General features: G+C 44.9%; 1 protein-coding gene across 1 annotated transcript; it reads right to left on the bottom strand.

Annotated features, from left to right (window-relative positions):
- Positions 1-3,800: 3,800 nt before the first annotated feature.
- On the bottom strand, positions 3,801-24,276 carry GRAP2 (GRB2 related adaptor protein 2). The gene is made up of 8 exons (XM_009935017.2): positions 24,231-24,276; positions 18,827-18,929; positions 15,594-15,685; positions 13,212-13,331; positions 11,315-11,483; positions 9,519-9,650; positions 7,263-7,382; positions 3,801-5,020 (listed from the first exon to the last, which is right to left on the bottom strand). The coding sequence occupies exons 2-8, from the start codon at positions 18,902-18,904 to the stop codon at positions 4,841-4,843; spliced, it is 891 nt and encodes a 296-aa protein (XP_009933319.2). The 5' UTR covers positions 18,905-18,929; positions 24,231-24,276; the 3' UTR covers positions 3,801-4,840.
- Between the last annotated feature and the right edge of the window lie 2,062 nt (positions 24,277-26,338).

Below are 26,338 nucleotides of genomic sequence, written 5' to 3'. Positions count from 1 at the left end.
CAACGACAGCAGACAATGCGCTTTGAATTTTCCCTTTGCACAAAGGTCAGTGAACTTTTCCTACTCACTTGCCTGCTTCCCCACTGTCCTGTAGCTCGCAGATAAGTCCTTGCCTGTTTTCTACTGTCAGTTCTGCTTATGTAAGAAAGTTCTTTTGCGTTTGATGCAAATTAAGGCTCGTTAATTCTGTCATATGAAAGCTGCCTATAAAAATTGGAGAAATGGGCAATGCTCTGCCCTTTTCCTCGGTGCTGTTAAAGACTTTATCATACACTCAATTCGTAGTTCCCCACTGAAATGCAAAGCTTTCAGCAGCAAGGAGTGGCTGGGTGTCAGAAGCTCTTTAGTCAAAGTGTGTGTTTTAACCAGTAAATGGTGCTGTCTGGATCATCTAGGGAACGCTAATGGTTTCAACTGATCTCTATAGGGTTTCATTTAAAAGCAGCTAAGCCAATTGCTTTGAACAAGTTTTTGAAATGAGATGTCTGCAGAGGACTTTCTACCAGCACAGAGGCAAAAGCTGGGCGATGGGCTTTCTGGTGCATTCAGGGACAGCGAGGTCACGGGCTGCAGCTGCAGGGAGGTGCGGGTAGGCCTCTTGTCCGCACTGGGCAGGGACAGGCAGCATTGGAAGGAACAGCATTGCCAAATACTTCTCACACCTAGTCTGGTGTAACCCAGGCTCCTTGGCAGAGAGCTGTAGAAGCAGAGCGGGAGTCTGAGCAGAGCCCTAGCCCAGATGGTCACATCTCTGTCCCACCAGACAGCCTTGTTGTCCCTATGATGTGAGTTTGATATAATTAAAGACCTGCTGCTTCCCACTCAGCATAGCGCTGACACTTCCGTTCACTGCTGGACTACAGCTGCTGGGGCATTGCTCCTGCAGTGAAAAATCTCCCAGCTGATACCACATTGCTGTTCTAGGCTGATTTCTCCTGACCACATGGTCCTGGCTGCTGGACCTTTCGCTTCTGCCATCCTTGGCTGCCCTCTACAAGGGGTGAAGGAAAAATGGCCTTCCAAGAGCCTGAAGCATGAGGATCCCACTGGGGAGTAAGGGTGAGAGGTGCTGCTGAATAGCAAAGGTAATGAACAGGTACCTGTTGTGAAAAGCTCCAAATTTCCTGCACAGACCACTGAAATTGAGAACTACTTTCAATTGAAAAAAGCCCAACAACAAACCAGCAACTAGTGTCCCTGGTACAGAGGGGACTGGCCTAGCAGCCTGAGTAGGTGCTGACTATGTGGCAGCGCTGAGGATCATCTCAGCGCTCGTACGCTCGTACGCTGTCAGCAGTCAGACGGGAACCAGCCACGTTCCCGTTGTTTCTGCAGTGCGCTCCAGCGAGTGCAGCTGTTACAGCGAGCATGTACACCAAGACAGGGACATCTCTATTCTGTGGCACAGAAAGCTGCCTGGACAGTTTTCTCATGAAAGATTTCCATTTACTGTTTTTCACTCGGCCTTATTAATCACAGAGACATTAATAAACAAAACATGGAGCTGCAGCAGAATGTAGGCGAAAAGTTCATTCAGACAGGAGAAAGCACAGCTCAGCCGCGCTCATCAAACTTATTTTTCCATGTGCAAGTGCAGCTTCCTCTGTTTCATTTGTTAGAATGTTTGCCTTCCCACATACTTTTCCTACTTTTATCTCTGTTTACAATCTCTTTTCTCGTGAACTGTCTTTCTTGCTTAAGAAAAACACCAAACAAAATACTTCTCTGCGTTCCTGTCTTTTGGTTTCACAGTGGGCTCTCTAAAGATGTGTTCTGGATGGTTAGTTCTTTAAGAAACATTGACAAATGTCAGGTAAAATCAGTGCACCGCAATGTCATCTGCAGGCACCTGTCCTACGTTGCTAGCATATGCCTCTTGCATGGGCAACAGAATATTCTCTCTCTCTCTTTCCTTATTAAGTGACCTGATCTATGGCAGGTATCATTTCATGGGCAGACTACAGAAGAAAATGGCACAGGGCATGGAAAACGCCTCTGTCGTGTGGCTACAGCACCTTCAACCCCAGCAAGACTCCCCTCCTTACCTACACCTGTCCTTGTATCCAGAGATGCCAGTGACTTGGGAAGGGTCGTGGTTCTTCTCTGTACTGTTCTTTTGCGGGGAGGAAAAAACCTTCTGCTGTGGGAGGGTACAAAAATGCAGTTTGATGCCTGTGCCTCCCAGCTGCTGTCGTGTACAGTAAATGCAGGTAGCACTGCCTCTACTCTGGGGAGCAGGCAAGGACAAAAGCAGAGGCCTGCGAGACCGGGTCTGGCAGACCACAGCTTGGCCAGCTGCACAAGGCAGTGAAGAACATGGCAATAGTATAGTTATCACAGACGCCTTTGCCTCCTAGTAATTTTGGTGTCATAAGGTGCTGCTCGTAATAGGAAATCATGATTTTACTGTGGTTCTGGTATATCGTCCATAATTAGTGTGCAGTCCTTTAATGCTAATTACCTTAAGTATTAATTCCTTAAACATCAATTAAAAAAATCACGTGCAAATTTACCTCTTCCTCAAATGAATCACGAGTTAACGTGGGGGTACTTACAATGTACTACTTAGACTTGCTTAATTAGTTAATCTCTGTAAGGGGGTTTCAAATGTGTGAAGAGCTATCAAACTGCTAAGTGCATTATCTTCAATTAATTTTGTGCAACTACATCTTCACTACCAAGAGGGTCTTTAGAGTGCTGAGAAAAGGAAAAGGAGATATTGCTTCTAATTTTAAAAGTAACTCATAAAAAAAAATTAATTGAAAGATGATTTGACATGGTGGGAATAAGGGTGAATATATGATTTCTTCTGTTTCAGCCAGCCCTGAATGTGAAAGATTCATCATTCATATCCCTCCTCTGCCTTTGCTGGTCTCTGGTTTCTTTGCTTCCATCTTCCCCTGCTCTCAATCCTCTCTCTCAATGAACATTAACCCTGTCTTCCAAATTTGCTATGACCTTAACAACAACAAAAAAAGTTTAAAAAGAGCAAATCACAACAAAACACTCCTCAAACTGTGGAGTCACTGAGGTTACACCCTCACAACCAACCCAATAATAAGGTAGCTTGTTCCAAAATAAGCCTCCTGGACTTCACTTCAAAAGGAGATTCTAAAGGCCCAGAATAGAGCTTCTGCAAGAGAACAGGGCCAAGTCCAGACAAGGAAGTTGTACGGTATCTCTCCATTTCCTGAACCACCCTGGTAGCCAATGGAGATAAGCTCTTACTGTGTCTTTAAAAGTTTTCTATTCTATTTAGACCTTATATGCCTTGTTAACTACTCTCATTTTCCTTCACCTGTTAATAATGTGCTGTTGGTGGAGCTGTCTCAAAAACTTAACAATGGGTGCTTTCTGCTAATACTCTAACTGGCAGCCTTATTTAGGCCAGCTACATTGAACTGGACTTTACCAAGAACTTATTTCCTGGATCATTTTTCTCCCACTGGGACTAACAAAAGATAAGTATGTTTCCCTTGCTGGGTCTGATTTGTTTTTAGAGTTTTTCACTTGCCTTTTCTTTCTTTTCCAAGAATGATAAATCATCACTTCTTTGCTGTCTGCCAAGGTCCCACGTGTTGTGAAAAATTCAAGCAGCTTGTTTAATGTCAATTTGCCTGAGCAGTAGTTATGAGGCAGTGTCTCCTTCACAGGGTTTGGATCATTTTTAGTGTGTATTTGCAGTATATTTGTATCACATCTGGGCATTCATTCATCAATGATTTGAAAACATATTCATTTACCTTATTTCATCCAAAACAAACTGGAACAGAGAACAGACTATTTGACGGCCACAACTTTATTCTCTGCATACTGTAAAGTAACGGCTTAACCTGTTGGATGAGGCATTCCACTAGCAAGTCAGAGTTGTGTACACAGTGATTCTGAACACCCCACATTCTCAGGGAAAGAACTTCTGCTACCAAACCAGAAAAACCTCTTCTCTCCAACCCTCCCCAATTCAGTGTTACAAAAGGAACCGGTGAGGGGTATTCATTGTTATCCAATCCAGTGGATATTAGTTTAGATGAAGGGCCTGACCTGCTCTAACCAGGATGTCTAACAGAAGTGTTGGTACCTCAGAGAGCAGCTTGAAAATAGGACAAATTGTTGTTATGGGGTGCAGAAAGAAGAGCAAGACTATCCGAAGAAGCAAAAAACAGTAGCTTCTCACTCTCCCATACTTTCACCACTGGTTTGTTTGTACAAAAACTTACAGTATTCTTTCCATTTGTCTGGTGTATCCATACAGTCTGTACCCGCAGAAAGTACTAGAGGGGTAAGCCAAAAACTAGAAGAGTCAAGAGTGTCTTGCACCTCAACCTAAAGCCCCCTTACTTTCCTTCCCTACCTGAAGGATTAATGTGATTACCAGTGATCATTTAATTAACCCAGGTGTTCCTCCTGCTCTGAAAGAAAAGTGAATTGGAGCCTGAAGAGGCTATGAGTGCTACAAGATCCAAAAGGAAGGGGTACGGCTACCTGAATACTGAAGCCTGACTTGCCTGAGGTGCATTTCCACAGGACAAACCTAACTGCAGGAAGTTATCAGTGCTTAGCCAAAGAAGTGTTGCGGTAGGGAGGATCCAGCAAGGTCTCAATGAACAGTCCAGGATCTTTGCTCCCTCCCCTTCACTGATGTGAAAGATAGGGGGAAAAATTTGTATTCTCTTCAAAGGGTTCCCTTTCATACCAACATTTCAGAAGATCAATTGCCAATAAATTAAGACAAAACCAAAACCACCATATGTCCTGGGGCCAAGGGAAGATGCACTCCCTCTCTGTCCCTGTCATGTCAGAAGAGCAGCTCCAGTATGGCCCTCTGGGGCATACTCTGCCCTCACAAGGGCACCGGTGTGACGTAGTTGGCAGGGAAGAGACCCAGTTCCCCACGCAGACGTCCTTTCCACCATGATGGGTTGGAGCTGTCCAGGACCTCTAAGATGTCTCCACTGCGGAAGCCCAGCTCATCATGCTCCATAGCATCAAAGTCGTACAAGGCACGGACCCATAGCGTTCTCTGGAACGGAGATAGAGACAGGCAGGGAACACTGAGCCAAAATTTTCAGAGATCATCCTCCCATCACCCCTCTTATGCCCCAGTACGTATGTTCACTCAGAGAGGACAAGCAATGCTGAAATTGAGACCATCTTGCAATTAAACCAGGAAGTGGCCAAGACACCTGGGAAGGAGGGACCAATTTACTGAGACACCCAAGGGGTGGTGGTGGGTTCTCAGCAGCCTCAGTATATTCGTGGTTGTTCACACCATAAGATGAAAAGTCAGATTGCGAGCAGGTCCTTAGAAAATAGCACTCACATGTCTCTACTCTGCTCTGTAAGATCAGCTGTGGTAGCTGTGTTTGAAGCCAGTTACGGCACAGAGCAGGGCTCCTGCTGGAGTCCTGCTGGGCTGTACAATATAAGTGCATGGCTCTAGGGAGGTTAGCTGGTGCTGGTATGGATACAGAAATATGTCCTTGGCCAGCAGAGTACTGTTAGGGATACATCAAGAGAGCCAGCACACAGGCAAGTCTAGTGAGGATTATGAAGAATGATACTTGCTCTTTCAGGCACTTCTGAGGCATAAGGGAGGGTCTTAAACTTTCTTTGGACTCTCCCCAAGGTCAGTCCCCTGAGGTCAAAAGGATTTAGGAACTGTTTGGATGTATCAATTTATTTTGGGTTTGCACTTTAATGAGCACTATGGTCAGATTTTTTTTCTTGAGAACTTCATTGTAAAAGACTGTAGTCAATCTCCCATTTTGACTGGAAATCAGATTTTAAAAGACATAGCATGGGCATGTTTTCTGGGAAATGGTTGGCATGCACACCGTGGGGCATGGACAATTTGGGAGGTATATTTTGTGGGCAGAGATGAAGAGATCTGTTTGAAGACAGACTATGTTTTGCTAAATCTTCCAGTCAAGGTCCTGCTTAGACATGGCTCCTAGCTATTTGGCCGAACATATAGACCTTCCTGTAACTGGATTTGTGGCTTCTAGATCACTGATGGGGTGTGGCAGGCAAGGGCATGTTGTTATTCATTGCCAAAGCCTCTGAGGGGATAAAAGCCATTGTATTTTGAGCTAGATTATAGTAAAGATTTGATGCTTTTACAAAAGAAGTCATGTCCCTGTTTCCCGGTTTGTTCCAAATTTCCTAATCCCATCTGTCCTCTTTCTGTCACACTTGAGAAAGGTCTCCTGTCCTTCCTTTCTCTCCTTGGATCTAGGTTCTCTAGTTGTTCTGGGCTAAGCTGTACCTTTCCTCAAGGAAGAGGACTGTGCCTTAGGTCACACTCCTAGGAGCTGACAGAGAAATACCTTGGAGTTAGCAGTAGAATCACGGGCTGAGGCAAAGAAAGATGCCATGCCCTATGCAGGCATTCACATAGTGGGAATCTGAAGAGCAGGTGGTTACTTAAGGTCAACTGCCAGGTATGGATCCAGGTAGGGGAGCAGTCTGAGATGTCTGCAGAGACATATTTGGATCATGCCCACATCCACTGTGCTAAGAGGCTCTGACAGATAAGGGTGACAGGTAGGTAGGTGAGTCCCACTTTTATGGCATAGTAGGTCCAAGAGCATGTGCCAGGTTCAGACAAGTAGAATTGGATGATGACAGGTCTCCTCAAGACTGAAGCAAAAAGTAGTGGAAGGGGCAGTGTGACTACAAGTGCATTGCAAGACAGAAGGAGCACTGTAGCATGGCACAGTATCATGAGGCAACTCTCTGTAGGACTTTAAAAGGAGTACCGTACATCTAGCTACTGTGCTTAGCAAGCCTGGCTGTGGTGGCAAAGACACTTGATAGTCCCTTGCATCAGTTGTCATGAAGCCCTTCTAGGAAAGATCATTAGGTTTTCAGAAACATCTTCTGCTGGACTGGACCTATGCTTGATCCAAACTCATGGGTGAGCTTGGGCTCATTCACAATGTCCCAGATGCCTATTTTGTTGAGCTCATGCTAAGTTCCCTCTTCTACTAAGTCTGCGTGATAACTAAGACTGGCCTTGAAAGCAGTCCTAGCACTATGCTCCTATAACACCGCAGTCCTACCCTCAGAATGCCCCAGAAGCAGATTCAAGTGTCTGTGATAGAGTCTTGAGACTCAGAAACATCTTCTAAGGTATGTCCCGACAGGCTTAATACACTATTCATCATGCAACCTCTGTGCAGGTGACATTGCCCATACTGCCTGGCTATTGCTAAGGGACCCATTGAGTTGGGTATATGGGGCCTCCCAGGTACATCACCTACCGGTGTCTGCTGGTGCGGTGGGTCTGTGTGTCTCCGCTGCATAGCTGCTGCACTTCCTTGGCTGTGATCCCTTAGTGCAAGCAGCCCATCTTTCCTGTCCAGACTCCCACCATATCTATCCTAGAAAGAAAACAGCAAGAGAAATTCATGTATACACTGAGATGTATAAATGAGGGGCTTTAAGAGTCATTGGTAGCCAGGGAGTCAGGGTCCAACCCTCAAATGAACCATCTTAGTGTCTGCTTCGAATACAGTCCCTGTGATGCAGTCCTGCAAGCATTGCCCCTTATGGAAGAGACCGTCCTAGTTTGGATTTTTCTTCTTGGAAGCTGAAATGTGACCATTCTCAGCTGTGTTCCACAGCTGCTGGGAAAAGTGGTCAGAGAGGGGCTTCTTTGGCCTCTGGGACTTTTGGAGAAAACATAAGACTGTTCTAACTCACAGGTGAAAAGCCTTGCTTGCCAAGGGGACTTTTGCCAATCTGGAGTTATTATGCACCAGTCCTGCCCACTTCTTTCTCTTCCTCTGTTCTATATGCTGGTGGAATGGCAGCAATGGTGACACGGCTGACTTTACATCTAAGGACTCACTACTTTACTTTTTCATGGGCTGGTCTATGATGTAAAGGGCAGGGAGCAAGCCTGAGAATCCAGTAGCCCAATTAACCAAAGAAGAGAGAGATAAAATCAGGTACAAAAAAAAGAAGCCATATGACCACACATCGGAAGTTGTATCAATGCAAATCAGCCCAGACAGACGAGAGAAGTAGGCAACATCTAGGGAGCAAGTTCTCTTTTGTCTGTACAGCTAAGAGGTGCTGAATGTCTTCATCCCTCTGGGCCCTTTAGTGCATGCACTAAGCTTTTTTTGTGATAACGGTGTGACAGAATCTGTTACCGTGCTAGCTCAGGTTGCAGCAGTGCTTCAGTGACACAGGGTCTGATCAGCTGTGTCAACAGAGGGGAGGAAAAACAACAGTTTGTGCTTGCTGTTGCTTGTAAACAGCTTTCATCGTCTCCCTCTTGCTGCTTCCTTATTTGCACCCACTCTTCCCAAAAGTCCCCTGGTCTCACTTGCGCCTTTGGCAGCTGCTGGAGCACAATTCGCACCTCACCTGTCCCTGCCAGAAAGTGAGTCAATTCAGTCTGCTTTGCAGCTGCAAGACTTACTACATGGATGCTTCACTCCGATGAGTGTTTCTGCTCTGTATCAAATGTGACTCATGCATAGACTGTGCTCCAAAGAGTGCAGGCCCTCAGCTTTGTCAGAAGCTGTATTATTTCATCAGCAGTTTCCTGACAGGCAACACTGCTTGCCTCATCAGAGACTATCCATTTCACAATTGTCCCTGGCCTTGCTATGTGGCAGCTTTCATGCCTTAAGGGACATGGGTTTAGATTTCTTCCCTTCAGTAGGCCAAGTCCTCTCCTTGGATGATGCTACACTGTCTTTAGCTAGAGACATGAGCCAACCCCAGGAAAACCATTTCCCTCAAAACTAATCAGGATGAACTTTGAAGACAGCACCAGGTACTGCTGCTGTCCTCTCCATTCCTATGCAAGCAAAGGAGTAAAGAAACTGCACACATCAGGGATGCAACATGATGAAAGAATGCAGAGAGGGCCCAGAATAGGGAGGAAGAAGAATGTTCTGAAGGAAACCAAACTCTCCTAGAGTTACCATAGTCATTTCTCATCCCTGTGTTGTGTTTTGTGGTGCTGAATGTCAGTAGCATAACTCAGAAAAAAGAAACAGGCAGCAAGGTTTCATTTGTGCTATAGACTACAGATGAATTCCTGAAACCATATATGTGTGTGCATGCAAGATTTGGGAGTGTTTTTCTGCACTCTCACTGGGTGATACTTTATGCCCTTTCCTAAGCAAAGCAAGAACATGACACCATTCCTAGTTTTCCAGTTTTTGGGACAGAGCCCCAAAAACTCCCTAGGAGTACTCCCAGGTTCCCAGTGAAAGGGCCACTGTACACTGACTTCTATTTTTCGCTGGTTTGTCAATCAGTCATGGATCACAGAACTAAATAAAAGCCCACATATTTATCACACATCAAAAGAGCAGCCCAGGCCGACACCATCATTGCTGCTACTACCATATGGAGACCTAACTTACTCTGCTTCCTAAAGCAGGTTTAGGGTGACAGATTTTGGACAAAGTGACTGTTCACTCACTACCGAGCAATTAAGGCCAACGTTTCAGGTGCCTGGCCTTGGTGTCCCTGTCCCTTGTTCCTGGTAGTACCTGTTGCTGCTGCAGTATGGGGATAGGATGCTCTACATATCTCTTGGATATAGAAGAATGATCTTCTCCAGCTGCTCCACCCAGGTGGAATCTTTCCCGGCCCATCCGTTCCAGGCTCCCACCATGCCTCTCCTGATGGAAGAAAGATCACAAAAGTGAGGTCAGGTTTTGCTTCCCACCACATCCTTGACTGAAGCTTAGCAATCATTGCACACTGATCACTACCACTACCCTCTATCTTGGAGATTCTTCCAAAGGAAAGATCCTGCCCCTCTGAACAGAAAGACAAATCAGGAATCCCGTATTTTAGATCTTTGTCATAGCCATTCTCCATCAGAAGAGCAGGCAGCAATGGGAGTTGCTGGGCTGAAAATGTGGCCACTGATGCGAGGAACACAGGAGCCAAGCTCTTTTTGGAAGTACTGGCCTTAGACTTCATTTGTCTCTGCACTGAAATCTGTATATTACTATCATTTTATCATATGGCTATAGCATCTAGAAATTTGAATTGTGAAAAGAAACCCCACTGTGACGAGTGCTAAACATACCCTGCTGAGCCCATCACCATAACAAATGTACAGAGTGTTTGCCAAAGCAAATTTGACTCCTGTTCTTTCATTTGCCTGTCTGCATCTTGGAGCAAATGCTGTTCTCTTTCCCTTCCTGCTCACAGTCAGCCCAAACAGGTTGTTTTACTGAGATACGTGCATACAGCCTTCCTTTCTCCTTCCCCAGACAATTCCTTGCTGTGATCTCTTTCTCATAGGTCCCATAGACTCTATTTTATACCTTACTAATGCATTTTTAAAGCTCTGCGTAAGTGGTCTAGAAGGAGACAACACCACAAACCACTGCTTCAGACTGAAAAATATATGATCTCTCTTTTGGAGCTAGGAAGAATGACCCACATGCAGCACATAAAACTTTACTGCTGCAGTGAGCAAGTCACGTACTTTCTGCCTTGCCTCCACCTGCACATCCTGGTAATTTAATACAAGAATCCGCTTCCCAGTAAAGCAGGACTTTTGTTACTGCAGTGACCAGGCATGTTCACTTCCAGTACTGTGTATGCAATGCATAGCAGTCTCTACTATGTCATTAGCTTGTTCCCCTGGCACAAAACCAGGCATTCATTAGACTGGGATTTCCCTGCCTTCTCAAATGTCTGCTACATCTTCCCTGAATGCACAGCTTTTCCCCGTACCTGTTGTGTTCCCCTCAGCAGTACTTTTCAGTTCCTACCAGCCACTGCTCCAGGTTCTGCCCTTGTTTCCTCCATGTGCCTTAATGTGTTAGCTCAGTAACAGAAGATGGACGATTCTTCTGAACAGACAAACTTTCAACTGTAATAACAGCTGCACTCTGGGTGCATTCAAGGACACTAGGAAACCAGACTCAAATTGTTCTCAGACACAACCTACCAGTCAGCTGTGTACCTGCCCTTGAGAAATCCAGGCATCTCAATAAGGTAAGTCCTGCTTCCCTTGGATGTGTAAGGCATCTTAGAATTTCAGTTCTGGGGCCTTAGCACAGCTTTAGCAAAGCACTTCTATGCAGATTCGCAGCACTGCCTATTGCTATCCAAAACAGAAGCAGAAAATTCTGCTCAATTATATAACTGTACATACCACTGAATCCACTAAAAATCTACGTTGCAGGGCCCACCAGTGTAGTCATGTGATTGGGTTTCCAAGGTCAGATACTCCCCCCTGCCACCCTGAGACATTCTTATGGTCTGAATTTCTTCCATGCAAAAGTTTCATACTGAGAAACTCCTAAGGCCAGTTTGTGTTTACCTTCTCTTCTCGGCTGTTGTCCCTCAGGAAGATCTGCTTCTGCCTGGAGATGGAAGTTGTCTTGTAGTATTCCACCAGCTTGTTTAGCGAGTGGAATTTCTCCGTCCACAAGTAATAGTTACCCTTTGAATCCCGCATCACTTTGAAGTGTTGCACATCATCTTCATGCCTGGATCCAATTGGAAAAGTAAGCGATCACCAGCCAGATTGCATTTTTATCTTTTTTGAAGAAGGCTTTTCCAGAAGGATACCAAAGCTGCTTGCTTGGCCAAAGCTAGACTTTTGGGAAGTAAAGCAGTGGCAGTCCTTGCGTGTCCTGGACCTACTATTTCAAAAGACTCATCAGCTTACAAACATGGAGCACCACAGGGCTGCCCAGTCACAAAGCACTATCACAACAAAGCATAGGGTTTTAAAGCCTCTCCTTTGAAATAAAGGCTAGAGGAGCTTTCAGGGCCACAAATAGCTAATAGCTTTATTTGTACTTTGTAGAGGAGACAAAGGTGCAGTTGTAGTCTACCCACTAGCCTCTGCAGGTTCCTGTTAGCATCCGGTCTGCATTGGCTATAAGAGCTGTATTATACCTTTTCACGCAATGGGCATCACCACTGCAGGTAGACATAGTCACATGAAGCCATACACTGAGTTTTGTAATTGTACAATATTTACTGCAATATCATTACTACTGGTCATTCTCCCTACCCAAAAGAAAAAAAGAGAAGGAATTATTAGTTGCTGTCACAGGCCATATTAACAGTCTCAACCTTCTGCCCCTGCTTCCCCCCTGCACCTCCTCTCCTCTTACCTCTTGTCTGATTTGGACAATTCCTCTTTCAACCAGACGTGATCTGGTTTTGGTACCCACGTCCTTGCTCTGTGCAGCTCCAGGAACTCAAAACACTCATCTCCACAAATAAACTAAATGGGGACCAGGCAGGGACTGACTGCTATCCTGGAGTGCTACAGTCATATGAGCTGTTAAAATGTTTGCATGGTTTTGGTCGAAACCAAAAAGCCCTCCCCTAAATAGTGCTGGGCCATGGTTAGGGGGGCCAGGAACTGCTTGCAGTGAGCTGCTTGAATACAGCTGTTGTGTTCTGCAGGGTGAAGAGGGTTTAGCCATATGGATCTGAGCTCTGCCACATTGCTTGACCTCAGGGCCAGAGAAAGAGCCTGACTGTACTTAGTTTGTTGGTGTTTATTGATGTAGATGTAACCAGAATGTTTTCCTGCATTCCTCCCAAATACTTTCTGAGCTCCCTGAATCAGAAAGTGAACGCTGCTTGGAAAAGACACTGCTAACCACTACTCTAATTCAAAACTGGTTATCAGTTGTTTCACTGAGAATTGGGAAACCAACCTTCATTTAAGAGCTCTGCTATGAAGCAAAGGCTCTGAGAAGGGTTGGGCTACAATAAGTTGCTGAAATGCAGCTGGGCTGCAAGCAACCAAAAGCCATTCCTGTCCAATGGCTGATTTAGTGACGTGTGGGAAACAAGTTAACAATGTAATAGTCATCTCTTAATGGGTAGTAGTGGAATTCCTGGATTCAGTAACCAGGGCTGTCAGGGAATTAAGACAAATGGAACGCACATGTTTTGCACTGTGGGAGACATCCCATGTACCATTCTGCTTTGCTGCAGCTCTTTCAGAGAAGCAGGTCACCAGGGGATGCATCTTTGGAATGGGCCATTCACTGTGTCACTTGAAAAGAGGCAGAAACATTTGGGAATCAGATGCCTAATTTGCTCTCATTCACAACAGAGCAGCACTGCCAGTGACTGGCAGCATGCAAACTTCCCAAGAGGTTACATAACATTAGGAATTCTGTCAAGAGGAGGCTAGGGACACCATTAAACAGGAAAAGAAGCTGGAAAATGCTATGAGAAGCAGATACCTGACAGAGATGGAGAAGTCACCGTGAGAGTTCTGACTGGCTCGGACGATGAAGGAGCCAACTCCTTTGCTCATGAGGGTGTTCTCTGCTTCGTGGCGGGATATCCTCTCATCAAACCAGCTGTTGAGCGTGAAAAATTGTGGAGACGTGAATAAGGAACGTGAATTAAGGTGAGGAACAAAAAAGTTGAGGGTAGGGAGAACGTGAATAAGCGGGGTGGAGGAAAGACGAAACAAAAGGATCAGAGGATGTAGAGAGTCATGTACACGACTACTCCCAGTGGTCATGTACATGCTAAGAAACAGGGTTTTGATGGGTGCAGACCATTTTCTTTGAGCAGTAAAAGCACGTAGATGCAAAGAGAACAATATAAGCTTTGGCCTGCTAAAAAGCAACACTCAGCTGGAACTGTAATTACAGGCACAGTACAGTAAGGTGTTAGTCAAAGAGATTTTAAATTACAAATGAGTATGCATATACACACACGCATAATTCTCAGACGTGTATGTCAAATTGCTTTTAGTAAACTGATTGAAAATTACTGGACTATGATGGATATATTGCAAGGGACACACATAATTTTTTAGCAGAAGCAAGCCATGAAAGTTTTAGTACTAATAAATTGGTTCCTGCAAGAGTTATAATACCACAAAATTGCAGAAACACAGAATACATAAGCACACTTATGTAAATCTAGCCAGGCATAACAAACAATAGTATAAGGCAGTGGACAAATAATGAGAAAGTCATCATAAATAGTAAAACAATACAGTATCAATAGAAATTTTTCAGTGGAGAAAAAAATCACCATGTACACATACATGTCCACTCTGCAGCTAATAAGATCTACAATCTGCAGTCTTCTGCTTTTATGTAATGCTTAATTGCCTGTATTGCATTAAAATTAAGGACTGACAGCTTCATAAGCTCTGTCATTTCCACTTTTGAGTTTCATTATACTTGTCCTTACTATCATCACAGTTTACCTCTGTATCATTAGCAAAGGGAAATCTGACTTTAATCAGCATTGATAACCAGTCTCAGTGATTACTGGACAAGACAAAGATGGGAAAAAATGGCCCATCACAAAGAAGAGACAGCTTTGTTCCCTACATCTGCTTCTAGCATCTGGCCTGAACTGCTTCAAAGTACAGACCTGCTACTCTTAGAAAAGCGTCAAAGTGGAAATATTTCTTCACAGCTCTTGCACAGAGAAAGCACCATGAGAAAAATGTTCACGAAAAAAAGAAGCTGCTAGTGTCCCTGCGTGATGCCAGAGCCCTCTGAAAGAGCGAACAAGAACAACTGACTCGGAGATCTCGTCCCCCTGAGGCCCAAAGTACAAGCCTATATTTGCACAGCAAACTAGAAACGTCCTTCAGCTCAGCCAGGCAGGCTGGCTTGTGTCCAAAAAGGCCGGTAAGTGCCACCTCCAAAGGAGTCAGTGGCACTTGTTTGTACCCTGCACACTCCCAGTTTGCCTGCTCAGGACACCGGTGTGTTCCGGCTAGCAGCAGCGGGCTTGGTGCGTGCTCTGCCTGTTGGCTCCTGAAATGCGGCAGCACTTTTTCAAAAGAGGACAGTTAGAGGGGCTTCCGGGAGCACTTCTGCCAGCTGAAAGGAAAAGGCTGGGAAAACACCGTGCGTCGTCATATTCACGGCGCGGGACCGGCCAGCACACGTAACATGCATTTCAACGCCCGTCAGTCCGTTCTGGAAGCGCGGTGGGGGAGCGAAGGTAGGCCCGTCCTCTGACAGATCCGTGCTGGGAGGTGCGGTCACGAATGGTGGGGAGGGGGTGGGGGTGCGCGTGGGAGCGGGGCGGCGTGTCTGCCAGCCCGCGGGGAACGCCGGCTGTCGCGCTTCGCGTGGCTTCACACTGACCTCTAGTGTGGTGAGAGGGAGCCAATGCAGGGAACAGTCGGGGGACGGGGGGGAGGAATTACGTTTTTATAATTTACGCTTTTACAGTTCGTTTTCAGAGAGATCTCTGGCTCTTCCTTTTGTGCTCAGGCTGTGCCTCTGCTGCCAGGACTTCACATGGTGACTGTTCTCCTTCTGTCCGAGGAGATCTAAGAGCCGCTCCTGCCACATCCCAGTGGCAGCCCTCTGAGCAAGAGTAATGAAGGAGTCACTTGGGAGTGACGGAGAGCACAGAGAACCATTCAGCTCTGAGAGAACAGAAGATGCTTCAGGGTAGAAATCAGGTGCGCTGGCAAAATTGCGTGTAGTGTTATGGCAATCCTTGCCAGACTTCAACTGTAGTATGTTATAACTGGTGCTTCCTCTGCCGTGTCTGCTGTTGTGCCTGCATGCACACATGCTCGACAGCGCGCTGTGGGAGCGTGCAATGGTGGTGCACACAGTTTCCATGACACTTACGGGGGAACGTGAAAATCAATGAAGTTCTTGGGAACGTAGCCCTCTTGACTTCTGAGCTCAGCCTTGTACCACTCTTCCTGGGAGCTCAAAACCTGCAATGGAGAGATGGATGGAATAGATGTGTCACCTGAGAAAGGCAAAAGTAACCAGATTCTGGCAGAAACCTATAATTTCTTATGAAAATAGAAGAGAACTCTGCATATGCTCTACTTCCCACCCACCATACAGCAAGGTTAGTGGCTGATGACCACTTCAGAGCAAACAAAGCGATAAAGAAGGCCAAGCAGAATTAAGAAGGATTGCTTGTTAACTTTATCTCTTCATCTGAATGCCTGTCCAGGTGGCTGGGGATGCTGTCTGCATGTCTCTGATGTCTGTGAAATAGAGAAATTCAGCTCTGAAGGACTTAATAGGGGTTTAAGGAGTTCTCTGTGCTGCTTTGAATAGTTGGTACCAGAGCATCTCAGTTTCACAAGGAAGCAAAAAAAAAAAACTTGTGGAAACTCCTCTGATATGTATGGGTATGGAGGGATATATAGCTATATGCGTGTATGTGTGTGTGTGCCTTATGACTGCATAGATGTTACCATGTGCTCTCAGGTGTCATCTTGCAAAAGATAATTTAGTGGGTTAAGTCTTCAGCTGCCCTGAGCTTCGCCAAAGCAGATAAAAGAAGAAGGCAAAAAGTTTTTTAAAGCTACTATTACACTTAAGATACTGTAGGATAGCAGGAAGCCACTCCACAGCGCACACTGGAGCAGCTTCGAGTGTGCTTACATTAATGTCGAGTGTACTGGCCCTTGGGGACGGCACTGCTGACCAGGGACTGCCCAAACTCCCTGCTCCCTGGCTGGTGGCCTCTGGTATAGCCCTAAGCTAGAGGAGAGAGGACAGGGATACAGCCACATTGTAATTTTACTGCAAGTGTTGTGGTCTTTGCTGTTTTGTTTGACATTCCAACTCCTGGGACAGAATTCCGCTTTATGAAGTAGAACATGTTTCTGTTCTCTCTGGTTTTGGAGAGGAGCCTGAAAGCATGAGCCATGACAGTTTTAAAAGGAGAAAGCAAATGGAAAAGACTTAATTTAAAATCTATTGTTAACAACAATAATACTTGTTTTGTAAGCCAAGCTCATGGTTTTGGGAGCATAACGCACTTTCTAACTGCTTGATGTTGGCAACAGGGTGTTACTGTCTCTGGGGCCAATTCTCCACTGCCTTGCCTGCCACGTAGGCCTTTTTTATGCATTTGGTTACAGAAAGATTGGGGAATAGAGGGCTGTGGAGCTCCCTACTTGTACAGTCACTGCTTCCCCCGTCACTGGGTGCCAGATTAAGGCTCATTTTTGCTGCTGTGGCCAACCAAAGGGGATGATAGCTACTCCCTGCTCACGCTCAGGCTCTGCTCCCTTGGCAGCAAGGTTCCCAGAAAGATCCACCTGCTGGTTCTCGGTGCAGGGCTGGCAGGTTTCCCTCAGTGTGTCATCTTCTCAGAGAAGGATGTGGGGGGGTGTGAGAGGGTGAATTTCTTCCTGTCACTGCTGGTTGAGGGCCTCATGTTTCCTGTTTTCTAATCTCTGCATCAATACTGTTCATCTTATCTCCTTTATAAATCAAAAAAGACAGCCAGCAGGCTGTGCAGGCAGCAGGAGGGGGCTCACGATCAGGTGTGCGTATGCCAGAAGAGAGATGTTACTCAGGCTAATTTACTGTTACTATGGTTTGGGCAGCTAAGGTGTTACTTTGTTTACCTCAAGGATGTTAAAGCAAGAGGCAGTCTGATTTTTCTGGTAGTGAAGTCTCTGTGACAACTGATAATAATACCAATGTGTAGTGTTATTTGACACTTTTCATCAGTAGCTTCCAACATACTTTGAAAGGAAGCTCTAGCTTATAATGATTTTACAGGAAGGGAAACTGAGGAAAAGTGATCTGGCCAACACCATCATCCCAGCCAGGGGCTTGATGAAAACACAGTCTTCTGAGGAAGAAGATGTCAGGTAAAGATCAGGGGCATTAGGGATGTGGGGACTACTTTCGACCTAAGGAAGAATTAGGAATGGGAGTATTCATCTATGCTGAAGAGAAGTAGTGATTTCTCCAGAACCTTCTCATAGCTCTCTGGAAAAAACCTGGTATTTGATCTTAATGATCTTAATTCTGGATGTCATCAGCTTTGTCTAAGCTTCAAGAATTAAAAGGCAAATAAAATAAAAAATGGTGGTGATGCAAGAGGCAAGGCTGAGACCCAATGTCTGGTTATTAACTGGAATAGATGGGACTATACAGGGAGGGAGCGAAGGATCCCAGTTCCAAGCAGGGGTTTAGATCCTGTTGTTGTACATCATCCCTTTGGACAGTGGAGGAGCTAAGGTCTTAGAGAGGACTTATACTCAGGCATTTTCAACTGAAACAGAACAACTACGCTGGGGGCTGAGAAGTGGATAAATAATTAGGGTGGCACAGCATGTGACTTCATCTGTGGTACTTTGGCAGAGTTAACAAGAACTCTTCTACCATAAGACACGCAAGTCAACTTTAAAGAGACTCTCAGATGCTCTGTATTGTATTCTGCCATTCTCCCACTGCTAAATTCCTGGAAGGGCGTACATATTATTAGTCCAGGTCCTCTTAAACTCTTCCATTATGTGTGTAACAGACTGTCTTGTGGACTTTTCCTCTTCTGTTTGCAATTGCCTAAAACCCTGCAGCAACTAACAGTAATTACTTACAGTGAAAAGCTAGATATAAGTTCTATAATGCATGATAACTATCTTTTAAACAGTCTGAGAGCTGGAAATGAGGAGGACAGCAATATCTCTGGACCACACTCATCCTGCCTGCCTTTAGACATAGTCAACCTAAACGTAGTCACCGTAGACTATCTATATGGTCAGTGAAAACAGACAGAGCCCTCAAAATCTGTCTACTTAGGAACTGGATCTCTGCCCCAGCAAAGGTACTTATCCTTCCCTGCTGACTACTGGAGGACTGTAGGGCAACTAAACCCATAGGTTATGGACATAAAAACAAGTGAAGTGGACACAGACTCCAGTGACCTGGGAATTGTTGGTTGACCTATAGCAAGCCCTATGGGAGGTGAGTATCCTGCATTTGTATCCCAGTTTATGGACATCTGTCTTAATCTCTTTTTGTCAAGGAAAATGGGAGCATAGAAAGATCTGGCAGCACTCTTAGAAATGCTGTTTAGTCAAGCCTGGGGCTGCACTTACCTTCAGCATATCCCCAGCCTGGAAGCTCAACTCATCCTCTCCAGAAGCACTGAAATCAAACTTGGCAATGGCTTCCATACTGTGTCTTGGTGGCAGAGCAAAGCTGGAAGAAGTACATACTTGTCAACATCTATGAGCTGCTAGGACTCGTGAGTCTAGCCTCTAGAAAGCTTACAGGCAGTGCTGTGGTTTGTACATGGATGAGCATACACCAACCATTGGTAGACACCAGTTACTAGACATGGAAAGACATCAGCAAGTAGAAGAGATGGCACAGCCAAGAGGCTGTAATTAGCTCAAGTCCATAGTTCAAACAGCCCATTGTGTATGCTTATTCCAACAGATCTCTTTCTCTGCAGCAATCCAATGGAGAATTTTGCAGACATCACCCAAATGAGCTGGTAGCAGGGAAAAACCTTCTGTATAGACCAACCACCACTTTGTCGTGGTTCCCAATAAAGCAAGTGACTCTGTCATGCAATAGAAGAATGCATTTGCCCTCTGCAGTGACTTATTCTTTGTCTCAAGAGTGAGACTAATTGCAGACAAAATGAACAGCCTGCTATAAATATATTTTTCTCTTGGACAGAGGCCTCAAGGCCACAGTACTGAAGGCTGAAAGCATCTTTTCTCTGTGATGGCTTAGCATGGGTGACCACAACTTTCAGCCAGGAAAAACTGTTTGCAGAAAGGATGTATTCCCTATTTTGGAGCTGGCAGAGAGTGAAACTGGAGCCCTGACAAATTTAAGGCATGCACTTACCCCACCTCCGTTTTGGTAAATCAGCAGCCTGAAATGTATCAGACAGCCTGCAAACCAAAGCCTGCTTTTCATCAGCAGAAGAGATGTGGCAGGGGAAGTAGCAACATGAGCTTCGCTTCTTCACCACTTCCTGCTCGTGTAACTCAGAGGTACCCCAGCAGGACCACTTCTATGATCAAGAGAGTTACACATTTCCCATGGCTGGCTCATGGACTCTGCAGCCCAGCAGCGAGGCTGCCAGTGAGCAGACAAGAAATAGCTATGCAGTGCCACATTAAGCAACTGCATTGCTGGTAGATTCTCTTGCAGCACAGCTTGTGAAGACCATCAGAGAGCTCCAATATAGAAGTAAATCTTACAGTTGCTAAGCTAGGTTCATCTGGGAACAATGATCCTGAAGCTGAAGGCTCCATTACCTAACTTCACCTCTCACAAAGTCACCCAGACTTGATGACTTGAGAAGGGCTGACTTGCCTGATTCAAAACATTCTTCACCAGAAATCCCTAGAAACTGTATGAGCAACCCTAGTTAGGGGGGGCTATTTCTTGTCTGCAGTTAGAGCTGAGGCAAGATACCCAAAATATAAAGTGCTGATACTGAGGAAGCTCCAAAATTATGCCACTTTAATATCCCTCCTTCTCTGCAGTATCTGCTGTAAGCTTCCTCCTTTGACACACAACCCAGGGACTTAACTACCTGTGTACCAAGGATCCAGGGCCCAGCTCTGATACAGTGCAACTTGACCCAAACTGCTGAGAATGAGTTGGGAGAAAGTCTGTAGAGTAAAAATTACAGACAGAGGTAGCGCTGCCAAGACAGCAGTTCAGGGACTCAAGAGGAAAAACACCAACATGGAAAGATATAAAATCTCAGAGGAAAAACAAAACCACAGGAGGCTTAGTTGGGATAGTCAGTCTAGCTGAGGACCAGTCAAAAATCACTGGGGTCACTGAGCTGAACTGGTAGTGCCATCAGTCCTGACCCAGCTAGTGATGGATGGCAACCACAGAGGCCGACTCTTCCCTCCTGATTGATGCCTGCTGCACCAGTAAAGACTCTTCAGGTGCCTTTACACAGGTGGGGAGTATGCTAATACTTAGCCTAATATTTCATTAAATCCTAGCTAGCTTCTGTGTGTGTTAACTGTATTAAGCAGTTAGTTATTGGCTAAGTTGTGTATTTTCTGCTTGCAGAGTCCCTTTGCCCTTGACTAAAGACGCCTAGACAAAGTGATCCACAAGAGGGGCCGTAATGTCACTGGAGATTAGTTCTGAGATTTGGTACATCGCTTTTCTAACTATAAAAAGATCTTCACATGCTTTGTATTGGATTAATTTATCCCCCTATGTTTGGCTGCTTACAAGTGAATATATGTTCATAGAGTCATAGAATCATTAAGGTTGGAAACCTCTAAGATCATCAAGTCCAACTGTCAACCCATCACCACCATGCCTATTATTCATGTGACTGATGTGAGCTGTGCAGCACCAAGGCAAATTTTTTAGCAGTTCACAGACAGCTCTGCTCGTTCAGCATGAACCTGTCCTACAGCAACTGGGGTTGTTTCAGTGTTGGGGCCTCCCATGTAGGTTGGAGTACATAGGTCAATTGTGATCTGCTACACGCCTGCTATTCCAGCCCACTGGAATATACATCAATACTGAACTAAAACACTCTATGTTTTACCAACCTGCTTTATTCTCAGTCTTCAGCTTTCCAGCTATTCGAAAGTTTTTCATCCCCTTTTCTCTCTGTCGACTTACAGATGCTCTTTAATTCTTAGTTTGGATACCCTTTGCAGATTTGCAAATATAGCTTAGGTTCACCTTCTGATTGCCCTTTTCTTTTTCTAGGCATTGGTGTAACTCTGCAGATGCAGCTCAGGCCTGATCTGAGAACTGTCCTCTATTCTTGCACTGACATTTTTGAAGCTTCAGTCTGTAACCTCCCACAGCCAGTGTGAGGCCCTCACATGCTAACAGAGTGTAAGGATGTTAAACTGGAGAGGAATTAACCATTGAGGGAACTGGTTATACAATGATACTCTTTCATGGAACAGAACTGAAGAAAAAGACTAAAGGAGAACTACTTTAAGAAGGGATGTTTTTCAGTGTTTTATCTTGCGGCGGTGGGCTGCTGCAGAGAGATCAGAGCCAACAGTGCAGATGAATCCTGGAACTCTTAAGTGCAGAACATTAATCCCAGATTGAGAAAAAAACATGCTTAAAACAATAAACTGTTTAAATACAAATCCTGTCTTTGATTTTTGCCCTTTAGTCACAGAAGAGACAGCGAGGGTTCTCTCTGCAGGGAGCAAGAAGGGAGAGAGCCTTTCATTCTTCAATATCCGAAACGTTAAAGATGCAATTGGAGATGTGATCCCCTCAAAAGGAGGAGGGTTTGTGAAACAGTTAAAATCTCCTCTCTCACTTCCTTTTCAATTTCAGCAATCCCAACCTCGGGGAGAGACCAGGAGACAGATACCTCTTCAAACAATCTAACACATGGATTAAATGTGCTTTTCATTGCCAGTGGCTGGATTTAGAAGAGACTCAAACACCATACACACTGTTGGCTGTGTTGATAAATCAGCAATGCAGTAATGCTGTGCCCTTAAGCTCTTCCCCCACTAACTACTAAAGCAATGCTAGCCAATAATCCTGTCTTTGAACTCCAGCCTACCACTTTTCATCACCTGAACTTCAAACCAGTTCTGTTTTTCTGATCCTGTTCCTCCCTCCATCTGTAGCTCTAGAATCCTCACTCCACAAGGGTCAGTGCTGGGCCCTCATGAAAACTCCCCTGCCAGGGGCCCATTCTTTCCCTCTCTGCATGTGCGTGACTTCAAGCACTACACCACGACACAGAGAGACAGGATTTTTTTTGTTATTGTCATAACTTACACTTCTCAAGCACCTTTTATCCCAAAGGACAGCACTGCAGTTTGCAGACAGAACGCCAGATCCCGTTTTTAACTGACTGGTGCAACGGCTTTAAGCTTTTGAGTAACCAAGGACAATTTTAGACTGTGCATAATGTTCTGTGTGAAAATGGCTTTGGTACAGAGTTTAGCATGAAGTCTATGCAATGTTCAAAAGAGGATTTTTCAGTTCTGAGTGTGAGTTGACCAGTACCCTGCGTCTTGTGCTGGCTCTCTGCGTGGAGGTGAATTCTCTCTGTGGTTCCCCATTGTAACGAGGCGGATCCAAGACACATAAGGCTATGCAATACTGCGGGACTGGTGCAGCAGAAGATTCATAAAATAAGAAGTGAGAAGCAGCGTGGCTTTGAGAGCACTACGAAGGTATTTTAGTTTGGCAGAATGCCATTCCCTGAGCAAGAACATCAGCATCTCTCTGTTGATGAAGAGATCCAAGGCCTAAATCATGTTAGCAAGCAACATAGCCTGACAGCAGCATCCCAAAGAGTTTAGTACTGTTACCCTACACCAAGTTGGGTCAAAATTCAGTAATAACAATGTCAGGGAAGGTTACCACCTATGAAGAGTTTACCACTCAGGGACTGCCCAGGGTCAGCCCTGCTCAATCTCACATATTGACATCACAGAAGGAGAGCATAGCTGCAAAAACGTGCCTGCTTAAAGGAGCCATATGAAGAGAAGTTTTTTATTTTTATGCCTGCAGTGCATATATCCCCAGCCTTCTACTCCATCCAGTGAGGTTTTGCACTGAGATATACAGTGCGAGGTACTGTGTCTTTTTTCGGCTTTTCAAGAGCAACCTATCGGACTGACGAGCAACCAGGGACAGAATTCAACCCTGAATCTGTATAGAAATTCCAGATGACATTTCAGCAGAAACAATGGAGAAGTGACCCATTATCTAGAAGAGCTGTGACAGATAAAATCTTTGTTTTTACCAGCTAAGCCACATACAAGTGGCACGGGAATATTTTGTTTCAAAAATGCAAACCTCTTGCCATGGAGTTAACGGTGCAGCTCCACTGACTGTCAGTGATAAGAGGGTAAAATTTATAAGGGAGAACCAGTCACTAAAACATTCAGTACTGTCGCATTTAAGCCTTGGCTATCCTGCCACCCTGAACAATGCACAGCACTTGGGCTGAACCTCTGTGCACAGACAAAATGAGCCTCCTAGGATTCACAGAACAAACACATTTCAGGACTCTCTAACCAACAGCAGTCGGTAAGAAATGCCCCAGACTAGGATGGTGCTTAATCTCCCTGGGAAACCTCGGTCTTCTGTGCTACTTCCAGTCAAGACGGAGTAGAGCTGTGCAGCACCATGGGAAGCCTGTGCAATGGCAGTCCCAAAGAAAGTAGCACAATACCACACAATATTGTGAGAGTATAAAATCGTGAATCTTTGCTGTGCTGGAAGGGTTTGTGTGGAGGACTAGGGTGGGGGGAAGCACAGCCCTCTGTTTGCCCACCTTCTCCCTCAGTTTCCAGTTGGTTACATTTAGCCGAGACACAGGGATTTGTCCTGCAAAAGCACTGCCCTGTTGTGGAAGCTGATGAACAAGATGGCACTGGGATCCCATCCTCTTCCCCTACCGCGCAGAACTTTACCTCTCCTTCTAAAACCCCCCTTTCCTCCTCAGTACCTTTCCCACAGAGTTTCCCCCACTCAAGTCTCAGAATCACGCTCATCCCATACCTTGTAGCAGCTCTCTTCTCTGGCACTTTGCTAGAAAGCAGGAGGTCCGTTACCATCTAAGGGAAGGAAGAGAAGGAGAGCTCACAGCCTGTATCAGGCTCCTCCCTGCAGTGACAGTGTGCCACATCAGTAACGGATCCACGTGTGTGGACGAAGACAGTCAGGAGTGGGCATGGGGGACAGAGGCAGAGAACAGTGTCTGTCACAGGACAGAGTGCAGCATGGACAATTATCTGTCTCTAATGTTGGCAATATTTGGTGCGCTGCATATTTAAAATAGTGTCAGTTCTTAAAGACCTGCCCTTTGCTATTGCCTCAGCCCAGGCTGGTTTAACAGCTGAATAAAGGAGAGTACAGTCCCTCAAAAAATGCAAGTTCTACCCAAATAAGGAAAACAGAAAAGAGCACAGATCTGGTAAGTTAAATGAGATACCATAATAAACTTGTTGAAAAGCGTATCTTGAGGAACAAGTAGCTGAAGACATAAAAACATGTAATAAAATTATTTTCAAAGACAACAGAAGCAGGAAGCCTGCCAGAGTGTCTGTAGGGCTGACAGATGATTGAGATGTAAAAAAGAGTGCTCAGAGAAGATAAGGATGAAGCACAAAAGCTGAATGAATTCTCTGCATCCATGCATCTGCTGTAGGGATGTAAGGAGGTCCCCACGCAGGGTTTTCTTTGTAGACAAGAGCCAGGGAAACTGTCTCAAGCTAAAGAATTGGGAGAAAAGGTTTTAGGGCAAATCAGTAAATGAACAAGAGTAAATCAAAGGATTAGAAACTTTAGAGTTCTTGACTAAAATCTAAACTGAACATGAAATAGTAAAGGCTGAGCAATTAAACTGTGGCATACAGCATAAGACCTAACCCAGCCTCAGGACTAGGAGAAACAGCAGCAAACACAATGCCGATGTTTGAAAAGTGCTTTGAGGGGGTACAAGGGGCAGGAGGTCTAACTTCTGTATGCCTGAAATTGGTAGAAAGAACAATGAAGAAAAGAATTACTGGGCATGTGAGAGAAACGACATAGCAATTGCCCCTCACATAGCTTTTGTAGAAGGAAGTCATACTGCACAAATCTGATTGAGTTCTTTGAAGAAGCTGATGAGCATGTGGATACGGGTGATCACTTGATATAAAACTTGCATTTCTAAATCCTTTTTGATGAAGTCTCTCACTGAAGACTCTTAAAAACACCTCCTAAGCTCTCAAAGAATAAGAGGGAAAGTCCTATAGAGGATTAACAACTGATTAAAAGTTAGGAAACAACTTAAATGAGCTGTTCAACATATTCATAAATGATCTGGAAAAAATGAAGTGACAAAGCTTACTGATGAGAAAAAAAAATCAGTGTAATACAAATTAAATCTAATCACAAAGACTTGCAGATATTTTTCAAGATACTACTGAAATGCGAGATGAATCTCAGGGCTGGTGACTGCAAAGTAATGGACATAGGAATAAACAACTGTAACTATATGAACACAGCAATGAACTTAAAATTAGCAGTTTCCACTCAGGAAAAATACCTTGGTGTTGCTGTGGATAATTGTATCAAAGTGTAAGCTCAGTGGAAGTCAAAAAGGAAAACAACAGAGAACAAAATAGAAAGCAACATCATGTCACTGTACAAATCCCTGGGGTACCTGTTTGAATATTTGTACCTCGAATATGGCATCTAGTTCTCATCCCTCTATCTCAAAAAAGGAGATAGTAGCATTAGAAATAGTGGAGAAAAAGTAATTAAGGATGACCAAAAGTAATAGAAAGTTTCTGAACAAGGAAGGACTGAATTAAACAGACTAGGATCCTTCACCCTAGAAAAAGTGTTGACAGACGTATAAATGCAAAAGCAGTGTAGAAAATAATGAGAATCACTGAAAAGGAAACAGGAAATGTTTATCCATCGTTTCTCATAACGTGAGCACTAGGAGTTTATTCTCAAGAGTGTCAGGACCTAGGAGGCCCTAGTGGAAGCAGTTTCGCCGTGTACTTGCCCTGTTCTTACCCTCCTTCCCCAGACTGCTGTTGCTGGGCACAGCATCATGGGCTGTGTGGAACTGCAACCTGACCCGACCCATCCTGTTTTACGAGCCGTGGTACTGC

The sequence above is a fragment of the Opisthocomus hoazin genome, chromosome 8 (genome assembly GCF_030867145.1).
Source record: "Opisthocomus hoazin isolate bOpiHoa1 chromosome 8, bOpiHoa1.hap1, whole genome shotgun sequence".
Taxonomy (NCBI): Eukaryota; Metazoa; Chordata; class Aves; order Opisthocomiformes; family Opisthocomidae; genus Opisthocomus; species Opisthocomus hoazin.
The sequence above is the reverse complement of the archived record's forward strand: the minus strand, read 5'-3'. Positions and strand labels throughout refer to the sequence as shown.